Below are 11524 nucleotides of genomic sequence, written 5' to 3' on the forward strand. Positions count from 1 at the left end.
TAGGTTAGGGGTTAAGGTTAGGGTTAGGTTAAATAGAGAGACATAGGTTAGGGGTTAAGTTTAGGGGTTAAGGTTAGGGTTAGGGGTTAAGGTTAGGGTTAGGTTAAATAGAGAGACATAGGTTAGGGGTTAAGTTTAGGGTTAGGTTAAATAGAGAGACATAGGTTAGGGGTTAAGTTTAGGGTTAGGTTAAATAGAGAGACATGGGTTAGGGGTTAAGTTTAGGGTTAGGTTAAATAGAGAATAGGGTTAGGGGTTAGACATTAAATAGAGAGACATAGGTTAGGGGTTAAGGTTTTAGGGTTAGGGGTTAAATAGAGAGACATAGGTTAGGGTTAGGGGTTAAGGTTAGGGGTTAGGTTAAATAGAGAGACATAGGTTAGGGTTAGGGGTTAAGGTTAGGGTTAGGTTAAATAGAAATAGAGACATAGGTTAGGGGTTAGGGGTTAGTTAAATAGAGAGACATAGGGGTTAAAATAGAGAGACATAGGTTAGGGTTAGGGGTTAAGGTTAGGGTTAGGTTAAATAGAGAGACATAGGTTAGGGGTTAAATAGTTTAGGGTTAGGTTAAATAGAAATAGAGACATAGGTTAGGGGGTTAAATAGTTTAGGGTTAGGGGTTAGGTTAAAATAGAGAGACATAGGTTAGGGGGGTTAAGGTTTAGGGGTTAGGTTAAATAGAGAATAGGTTAGGGTTAGGGGTTAAGGTTAGGGGTTAGGTTAAATAGAGAGACATAGGTTAGGGTTAGGTTAAATAGAGAGACATAGGTTAGGGGTTAAGGTTAGGGTTAGGTTAAATAGAGAGACATAGGTTAGGGGTTAGGTTAAATAGAGAGACATAGGTTAGGGTTAGGGGTTAAGGTTAGGGGTTAGGTTAAATAGAGAGACATAGGTTAGGGTTAGGGGTTAAGGTTAGGGGTTAGGTTAAATAGAGAGACATAGGTTAGGGGTTAGGTTAAATAGAGAGACATAGGTTAGGTTAGGGGTTAGGTTAAATAGAGAGACATAGGTTAGGGGTTAGGTTAAATAGAGAGACATAGGTTAGGGGTTAAATAGTTTTAGGTTAGTTAGGTTAAATAGAGAGACATAGGTTAGGGTTAGGGGTTAAGGTTAGGGTTAGGTTAAATAGAGAGACATAGGTTAGGGGGTTAGGGGTTAAATAGGGTTAAGGTTAAAAATAGAGAGACATAGGTTAGGGTTAGGGGTTAAGTTTAGGGTTAGGGGTTAAATAGAGAGACATAGGGGGGTTAAGTTAAATAGAGAATAGAGAGACATATTATGTGACCGTTAGGTTAAATAGAGCATAGGTTGAGTCTGTCTTATGAAGCAACATTTGACTATTATATTGGATAAAAGCAGGGACACAGAGCTACAAAATGGTATATCAGACACTAGACAGGAAAAAACACACATACAACCCTCGTCACACCCATAAAACATAGATAACTAAGGTCAGGGGGTGACACGAACCCTGACCAGCTACAAAATAGTAAATCATACACTGCATTTGAGGAACAATGGGAAAGTAATTCTGCTTTGAAAGTTGATAAAACTTGTAAACTCACTTTTGAGAAAATGGCCTTTAAATGTTTGGGTACCTACTGGAGAGCTCTTCTTTCTTTGCACTCCTTCAGCATCGTTCCCTCTAAAGCTTTAGCTCCCCCCAAACTGTCACATTCATCGTAACGAGGAGACCAAGGCACAGCGTGATTGGAATACATTCTACTTTTATTAAAACGAAGAACGCTTAAACAAACTAACGTAAAGCTAGAAACAACTAGTGCTGCCATGCAACTACACATAGACAATAACCCACAAAACCAAAATGGAAAAATGGCAACCTAAATAGGATCCCCAACGATAAACAGCTGCCTCTGATTGGGAACCAATTCAGGCCACCATAGACCTACATTACCAAGACATACAAAAAAAACATAGATATACAAAAACCCTAGACAGGACAAAACACACATACCACCCTCGTCACACCCTGACCAAAATAATACATAAAACATAGATAACTAAGGTCAGGGCGTGACACAAACCCTGACCATTTTACCCAGCCCTAGCAGAGATGCTTAGGCTGTTTCCATGGTATCCAGTTATCCGTTTACTGACACCGGCCGTATTCAAGAACGGAGCGAAGGAGGGAGCGAAGGAGGGAGCGAAGGAGGGAGCGAAGGAGGGGGCGAAGGAGGGAGCGAAGGAGGGGCGAAGGAGGGAGCGAAGGAGGGAGCGAAGGAGGGAGCGAAGGAGGGAGCGAAGGAGGGAGCGAAGGAGGGAGCGAAGGAGGGAGCGAAGGAGGGGGCGAAGGAGGGGCGAAGGAGGGAGCGAAGGAGGGAGCGGAGGGAGCGAAGGGGGGAGCGAAGGAGGGAGCGAAGGAGGGAGCGAAGGAGGGAGCGAAGGAGGGGGGAGGGAGCGAAGGAGGGGCGAAGGAGGGAGCGAAGGAGGGAGCGAAGGAGGGAGCGAAGGAGGGAGCGAAGGAGGGAGCGAAGGAGGGAGCGAAGGAGGGAGCGAAGGAGGGAGCGAAGGAGGGAGCGAAGGAGGGAGCGAAGGAGGGAGCGAAGGAGGGAGCGAAGGAGGAGCGAAGGAGGGAGCGAAGGAGGGAGCGAAGGAGGGAGCGAAGGAGGGAGCGAAGGAGGGAGCGAAGGAGGGAGCGAAGGAGGGAGCGAAGGAGGGAGCGAAGGAGGGGGCGAAGGAGGGAGCGAAGGAGGGAGCGAAGGAGGGAGCGAAGGAGGGAGCGAAGGAGGGAGCGAAGGAGGGGCGAAGGAGGGAGCGAAGGAGGGAGCGAAGGAGGGAGCGAAGGAGGGAGCGAAGGAGGGAGCGAAGGAGGGAGCGAAGGAGGGAGCGAAGGAGGGAGCGAAGGAGGGAGCGAAGGAGGGAGCGAAGGAGGGAGCGAAGGAGGGAGCGAAGGAGGGAGCGAAGGAGGGAGCGAAGGAGGGAGCGAAGGAGGGGGCGAAGGAGGGAGCGAAGGAGCGAAGGAGGGAGCGAAGGAGGGAGCGAAGGAGGGAGCGAAGGTGTTGAGTGTTTGTAAATTCATCAGTTATTCTGCACTCTGGCACACTCAGACGAGACTCTGCTCTGAAATCGGAGTCGACGGCCAGACTGAATTTACAAACGCACGCGAAATGTTTACTTGCATCGCGGAGTCTTTTGTTAAAGACATGTAGCTAGCTAGCTAGCTAAACAATGCACCATAATCACCACTCACGACGTTACTTTACAATGACGGCCTACACCGGCCAAACCCAGACGCCGCTGGGACTCCCAATCACGGCAGGTTGTGATACAGCCAGGAATTGAACCAGGGTATGTAGTTACTCCTCTAGCACTGAGATGCAGTGCCTGAGACCGCTGGTGCCACTCGGAAGCCTGGTGAAATGTCTGTTTGTACATTCAGTGACTCAGTTAGAGGATTGTAAATCAGTGTGTACAGTCACGGATGGTAATGTGAAATCTTTATTGACTGTGATGACAGGAACATTTTGGTAATTTGAGTATGAAATGACAGTAGACTATCCCTTAGTCCTGTAGGTAATCCTAATGATAGAGAACTACATACGTTTCAATTTGGTAATTTGAGTATGAAATGACAGTAGACTATCCCTTAGTCCTGTAGGTAATCCTAATGATAGAGAACTACATATGTTTCAATTTGGTAATTTGAGTATGAAATGACAGTAGACTATCCCTTAGTCCTGTAGGTAATCCTAATGATAGAGAACTACATACGTTTCAATTTGGTAATTTGAGTATGAAATGACAGTAGACTATCCCTTAGTCCTGTAGGTAATCCTAATGATAGAGAACTACATACGTTTCAATTTGGTAATTTGAGTATGAAATGACAGTAGACTATCCCTTAGTCCTGTAGGTAATCCTAATGATAGAGAACTACATACGTTTCCATTTTAGACTTTAGTTGAACAAGCCAAGAAAACCAACCAACAAATCACCTCTAAAGCACATTTGAAATGAGGGTAAAAACACTCGCTTCCATGCTGTGAACTATTAAATACAAATAGACAATACTACTTCAAATCTATAAATCTGACAAAATAAATGTTTAAAAAAGTGTTCAGAAGCAAATCAAGTATAAATGTATATTTAAAAATGTCTCACTAGAGCTTTTAAAACCAGATGTATACAAAAATATATACAATATTACTTCAAATCTGTAACTCGGCCACGACTGTAAAATAGGGTTATGTAATGAAGTAGTATTGTACATTGAAAAGCTTAAAGCCAAATCCTAGTTTAAAACCCAATGTTTCCCCGTGCCAGACAGTACCCCAGTTTGTTCTGGTTACCGATATAGGACATGAGACCCACGTAGGTCTCGATGAGCAGGGGCTGGTTCAGCACCAGGACCCCGTTGGCCTTGCCAGGGACGGGCATCTTTAGGTGGGCCTTCTGGGCTGACTCCAACAGCTGCTCACGGAAACTCTGGATCTAAGAAAGAGAGCGAGGGAGAGAGGAAGAGATGAGGAGAGAGCGAGGGAGAGAGAGAGGAAGAGAGAGGAAGAGAGAAGGGAGAGAGAGGAAGAGAGGAGGGAGAGAGAGGAAGAGACAAAGTAAGAGAGGAGGGAGAGAGAGGAGGGACAGAGAGGAAAAGATGAGGGAGAGGAAGAGAGAGAGAGAGAGGAAGAGGAGGGAGAGAGAGGAAGAGAGGAGGGAGAGAGAGAGGAAGAGACAAAGTAGAGAGGAGGGAGAAGAGGGACAGACAGGAAAAGAGAGGAGGGAGAGAGAGAGAAAGAGAGGAGGGAGACAGAGGAGGGACAGAGAGGAAGAGATGAGGGAGAGAGGAGGGAAGAGAGGAAGAGATGAGAGAGAGAGAGGAGAGAGAGGAGAGGAGAGAGAGGGAGAGAGAGGAAGAGAGAGAAGGAGAGAGAGGGGAGAGAGAGGGAAGGAGAGAGAGGGAGAGAGAGGAAGGAGAGAGAGGAAGAGAGGAGGGAGAGAGGAGAGGAAGAGAGAGAGAGAGGAAGAGGATGGGGAGAGGAGGGAGAGAGAGGAAGAGAAAGTAAGAGAGGAGGGAGAGAGAGGAGGGACAGAGAGGAAAAGATGAGGGAGAGAGAGGAAGAGAGAGAGAGAGAGGAAGAGGAGGGGGAGAGGAGGGAGAGAGAGAGGAAGACAGGAGGGAGAGAGAGAGGAAGAGAGGAGGGAGAGGGAGGAAGAGAGGAGGGAGAGGGAGGAAGAGAGGAGGGAGAGGGAGGAAGAGAGAGCGGGAGAGAGGAAGAGAGGAGAGAGGAGAGAGAGGGAGAGCGGAGGGAGAGAGAGAGGGAGAGAGAGGAAGGAGAGAGAGGGGGAGAGAGAGGGAGAGAGAGGGAGAGAGAGGAAGGAGAGAGAGGAAGAGAGGAGGGAGAGAGGAGGGAGAGAGGAGAGGAAGAGGAAACAAAAGATGGTAGGGTGGTAGGATGTAAGATGGTATGGTGGTAGGGAGGTAGGATGTAAGATGGTAGGATGTAAGATGGTATGGTCCTTCTGTAGCTCAGTTGGTAGAGCATGGCGCTTGTAACGCCAGGGTAGTGGGTTCGATCCCCGGGACCACCCATACGTAGAATGTATGCACACATGACTGTAAGTCGCTTTGGATAAAAGCGTCTGCTAAATGGCATATATTATTATTATTATATTATGGTGGTAGGATGTAAGATGGTAGGATGTAAGATGGTAGGATGTAAGATTGTATGGTGGTAGGGAGGTAGGATGTAAGATGGTATGGATGTAAGATGGTAGGGTGTAATATGGTAGGGTGGCAGGATGGTACACATCACAAAGCTCACCTCACAGAGAGCAGTGAACCTGTGGTCTATGTTCCTGACAGGATGGTAGGTAAAGGTGCTGAATGGGTAGTCTGTAGCGAACGGGTTCCACCGAGATGAGAACGAGGGTTCCCTTAGCCGGTCCCAGAACACACGCACACCCTCCCCTTCTCTCCTGAAAACACACAGAGAAACAGAATTACAAATCACACCCTCTCCTGAAAACACACAGAGAAACAGAATTACAAGTCACACCCTCCCCTGAAAACACACAGAGAAACAGAATGACAAATCACACCCTCTGCTGAAAACACACAGAGAAACATAATTACAAGTCACACCCTCCCCTGAAAACACACAGAGAAACAGAATGACAGTCACACCCTCTCCTGAAAACACACAGAGAAACAGAATGACAGTCACACCCTCTCCTGAAAACACACAGAGATGTGTATGTAACCTGTATGTATGTCAACTGTATGTATGTAACCTGTATGCATGTAACCTGTATGTAAGTAACCTGTATGTATGTAACCTGTATGTAACCTGTATGTAACCTGTATGTAAACTGTATGTAACCTGTATGTAACCTGTATGTATGTAACCTGTATGTATGTAACCTGTATGTATGTAACCTGTATGTAAGTAACCTGCATGTATGTAACCTGTATGTATGTAACCTGTATGTATGTAACCTGTATGTAACCTGTATGTATGTAACCTGTATGTATGTAACCTGTATGTATGTAACCTGTGTGTATGTAACCTGTATGTATGTAACCTGTATGTATGTAACCTGTATGTATGTAACCTGTATGTATGTAACCTGTATGTAACCTGTATGTATGTAACCTGTATGTAACCTGTATGTATGTAACCTGTATGTATGTAAACTGTATGTATGTAACCAGTATGTAACCTGCATGTATGTAACCTGTATGTATGTAACATGTATGTATGTAACATGTATGCATGTAAACTGTATGTAACCTGTATGTATGTAACCTGTAAGTAACCTGTATGTAACCTGTATGTATGTGTATGTAACCTGTATGTAACCTGTATGTATGTAACCTGTATGTATGTAACCTGTAAGTAACCTGTATGTAAGTAACCTGTATGTATGTAACCTGTATGTAACCTGTATGTATGTAAACTGTATGTATGTAACCTGTATGTAAGTAACCTGTATGTATGTAACCTGTATGTAACCTGTATGTATGTAATCTGTATGTATGTAACCAGTATGTAACCTGCATGTATGTAACCTGTATGTATGTAACATGTATGTATGTAACATGTATGTATGTAAACTGTATGTAACCTGTATGTATGTAACCTGTAAGTAACCTGTATGTAAACTGTATGTAACCTGTATGTAACCTGTATGTAAGTAACCTGTATGTAACATGTATGTAACCTGTATGTATGTAACCTGTATGTAAGTAACCTGTATGTAACATGTATGTAACCTGTATGTATGTAAACTGTATGTAAGTAACCTGTATGTATGTAACCTGTATGTAACCTGTATGTATGTAACCTGTATGTATGTAACCTGTATGTAACCTGCATGTATGTAACCTGTATGTATGTAACATGTATGTATGTAACATGTATGTATATAAACTGTATGTAACCTGTATGTATGTAACCTGTAAGTAACCTGTATGTAAACTGTATGTAACCTGTATGTAACCTGTATGTAAGTAACCTGTATGTAACATGTATGTAACCTGTATGTATGTAACCTGTATGTAAGTAACCTGTATGTAACCTGTATGTATGTAACCTGTATGTAACCTGTATGTAACCTGTATGTATGTAAACCTGTATGTATGTAACCTGTATGTATGTAACCTGTATGTATGTAACCTGTATGTATGTAACCTGTGTGTATGTAACCTGTATGTATGTAACCTGTATGTATGTATGTAACATGTATGTATGTAAACTGTATGTAACATGTATGTATGTAACCTGTATGTATGTAACCTGTATGTATGTAACCTGTATGTATGTAACATGTATGTAACCTGTATGTATGTAACATGTATGTAACCTGTATGTATGTAAACTGTATGTAAGTAACCTGTATGTATGTAACCTGTATGTAACCTGTATGTATGTGTATGTAACCTGTATGTATGTAACCTGTATGTATGTAACCTGTAAGTAACCTGTATGTAAGTAACCTGTATGTATGTAACCTGTATGTAACCTGTATGTATGTAAACTGTATGTATGTAACCTGTATGTATGTAACCTGTATGTATGTAACCTGTATGTAACCTGTATGTATGTAACCTGTATGTAACCTGTATGTATGTAACCTGTATGTAAACCTGTATGTATGTAACCTGTATGTAACCTGTATGTATGTAACCTGTATGTATGTAAACTGTATGTATGTAACCTGTATGTATGTAACCTGTATGTATGTAACCTGTATGTATGTAACCTGTACGTATGTAAACTGTATGTAACCTGTATGTATGTAACCTGTATGTATGTAACCTGTGTGTATGTAACCTGTATGTATGTAACCTGTATGTATGTAACCTGTATGTAACCTGTATGTAACCTGTATGTATGTAACCTGTATGTAACCTGTATGTAACCTGTATGTATGTAACCTGTATGTAACCTGTATGTATGTAACCTGTATGTATGTAACATGTATGTAACCTGTATGTATGTAAACTGTATGTAAGTAACCTGTATGTAACCTGTATGTATGTAATCTGTATGTATGTAACCTGTATGTAACCTGCATGTATGTAACCTGTATGTATGTAACATGTATGTATGTAACATGTATGTATGTAAACTGTATGTAACCTGTATGTAACCTGTAAGTAACCTGTATGTAACCTGTATGTAACATGTATGTAACCTGTATGTATGTAACCTGTATGTATGTAACCTGTATGTAAGTAACCTGTATGTAACCTGTATGTATGTAACCTGTATGTAACCTGTATGTAAGTAACCTGTATGTATGTAACCTGTATGTATGTAACCTGTATGTAAGTAACCTGTATGTATGTAACCTGTATATATGTAACCTGTATGTAACCTGTTGTCATGGTGTGTTGCTACCTTGCTGTGTTGTTATGTTGCTGTGTTGTTGCTGTGTTGTCGTGTTGCTGCCATTCTATATTGTTGTCATAGGCCTCTCTTTATGTAGTGTTGTTGTGTCTCTCTTTTTCCAACAGTTTGTTTATCACCGGTAACAGGCTGATTGGTCGGCTGTTTGAACCATTAAAGGGCTGCTCTGATTGGTCGGCTGTTTGAACCATTAAAGGGCTACTCTGATTGGTCAGCTGTTTGAACCATTAAAGGGCTACTCTGATTGGTCTGCTGTTTGAACCATTAAAGGGCTACTCTGATTGGTCTGCTGTTTGAACCATTAAAGGGCTACTCTGATTGGTCTGCTGTTTGAACCATTAAAGGGCTACTCTGATTGGTCGGCAGTTTGAACCATTAAAGGGCTACTCTGATTGGTCGGCAGTTTGAACCATTAAAGGGCTGCTCTGATTGGTCTGCTGTTTGAACCATTAAAGGGCTACTCTGATTGGTCGGCAGTTTGAACCATTAAAGGGCTGCTCTGATTGGTCTGCTGTTTGAACCATTAAAGGGGTGCTCTGCTATTTTTGGACAGCAGATTGACCTTTGACACCCTCCATCTTCAAGGCTTAGATTAAAAATGTGGCAAACAGGAGTCACAATGTATTCTGCTACCAACCTCGGTAATTTACCATCCAGGTTGTCGGGAACCAGGTGGTTTGTCCTCATTTATGGATAACAATCATCTTTTCTCACCTCTTCCACACTAACTATGTGGAACAGAAAACCACAGCGCTTGCCTTTTCATTATTTGGTCAGTTCTGCATGAATATGAAGGCTCAGCGTTTGTTGTCTGCATGAATATGAAGGCTCAGCGTTTGTTGTCTGCATGAATATGAAGGCTCAGCGTTTGTTGTCTGCATGAATATGAAGGCTCAGCGTTTGTTGTCTGCATGAATATGAAGGCTCAGCGTTTGTTGTCTGCATGAATATGAAGGCTCAGCGTTTGTTGTCTGCATGAATATGAAGGCTCAGCGTTTGTTGTCTGCATGAATATGAAGGCTCAGCGTTTGTTGTCTGCATGAATATGAAGGCTCAGCGTTTGTTGTCTGCATGAATATGAAGGCTCAGCGTTTGTTGTCTGCATGAATATGAAGGCTCAGCGTTTGTTGTCTGCATGAATATGAAGGCTCAGCGTTTGTTGTCTGCATGAATATGAAGGCTCAGCGTTTGTTGTCTGCATGAATATGAAGGCTCAGCGTTTGTTGTCTGCATGAATCTGCATGAATATGAAGGCTCAGCGTTTGTTGTCTGCATGAATATGAAGGCTCAGCGTTTGTTGTCTGCATGAATATGAAGGCTCAGCGTTTGTTGTCTGCATGAATATGAAGGCTCAGCGTTTGTTGTCTGCATGAATATGAAGGCTCAGCGTTTGTTGTCTGCATGAATATGAAGGCTCAGCGTTTGTTGTCTGCATGAATATGAAGGCTCAGCGTTTGTTGTCTGCATGAATATGAAGGCTCAGCGTTTGTTGTCTGCATGAATATGAAGGCTCAGCGTTTGTTGTCTGCATGACATGCCTACGTTATTCAAGGTTGTTTGGCGATATCAAAGGGTTTTGTTATGAAGGAGCCACCGGCCTCATTGAATGATTAGCAGTGCACTACATTTGACCAGGGAACATGATGGGTTATCGACAGCACAACCACAACATGCCTTTCAGTTTTCCTTATGTGCCTCTCATACATAATCATTATCAAGACACGATTGGAAGTTAAATGAGCCTGTATAGCTTCTCTCACTCATTAAAACTCAGAGGAATCTGCTCCTTCTCTACCATTTAACCCCTCTGGTCCCCCTCTCTGTCCTCTGGTCCCTCTCTGTCCTCTGCTCCCCCTCTCTGTCCTCTGCTCCCCCTCTCTGTCCTCATTGCTCCCCCTCTCTGTCCTCATTGCTCCCCCTCTCTGTCCTCATTGCTCCCCCTCTCTGTCCTCATTGCTCCCCCTCTCTGTCCCCCTCTCTGTCCTCTGGTGTCCCTCTCTGTCCTCTGCTCCCCCTCTCTGTCCTCTGCTCCCCCTCTGTCCTCTGCTCCCCCTCTCTGTCCTCTTCTCCCTCTCTGTCCTCTGGTCCCTCTCTGTCCTCTGGTCCCTCTCTGTCCTCTGGTCCCTCTCTGTCCACTGGTCCCTCTCTGTCCACTGGTCCCGCTCTGTCCTCTGCTCCCCCTCTGTCCTCTGCTCCCCCCTGTCCTCTGCTCCCCCTCTCTGTCCACTGGTCCCCCTCTCTGTCCACTGGTCCCTCTCTGTCCACTTCTCCCTCTCTGTCCACTTCTCCCTCTCTGTCCACTTCTCCCTCCCTCTGTGTCCTCTGCTCCCTCCCTCTGTGTCCTCTTCTCCCTCTCTGTCCTCTTCTCCCTCTCTGTCCTCTTCTCCCTCTCTGTCCACTTCTCCATCTCTGTCCTCTTCTCCCTCTCTGTCCTCTTCTCCCTCTCTGTCCTCTTCTCCCTCTCTGTCCTCTGTGTCCTCTTCTCCCTCTCTGTCCTCTTCTCCCTCTCTGTCCTCTTCTCCCTCTCTGTCCTCTTCTCCCTCTGTGTCCTCTTCTCCCTCTGTGTCCTCTTCTCCCTCTGTGTCCTCTTCTCCCTCTGTGTCCTCTTCTCCCTCTCTGTCCTCTTCTCCCTCTATGTCCTCTTCTCCCGC

At 44.2% G+C, this 11524-nt stretch overlaps 1 protein-coding gene across 2 annotated transcripts in view; it reads right to left on the minus strand.

Annotated features, from left to right (window-relative positions):
* Positions 1 to 3446: 3446 nt before the first annotated feature.
* The window catches only part of LOC123998170 (tumor protein p63-regulated gene 1-like protein), an 87244-nt gene continuing 79166 nt past the window's right edge, over positions 3447 to 11524 (minus strand). For both annotated transcript variants that reach the window (XM_046303167.1, XM_046303166.1), the window contains exons 6-7: positions 5784 to 5937; positions 3447 to 4452 (exon numbers count right to left, since the gene is read on the minus strand). In XM_046303167.1, the coding sequence (XP_046159123.1) occupies positions 4258 to 4452; positions 5784 to 5937 (349 nt within the window). In that variant the 3' untranslated portion in view covers positions 3447 to 4257. The remainder of the gene's footprint in view (positions 4453 to 5783; positions 5938 to 11524) is intronic.

Source organism: Oncorhynchus gorbuscha, linkage group LG15 (assembly GCF_021184085.1).
Source record: "Oncorhynchus gorbuscha isolate QuinsamMale2020 ecotype Even-year linkage group LG15, OgorEven_v1.0, whole genome shotgun sequence".
Classification (NCBI taxonomy): domain Eukaryota; kingdom Metazoa; phylum Chordata; class Actinopteri; order Salmoniformes; family Salmonidae; genus Oncorhynchus; species Oncorhynchus gorbuscha.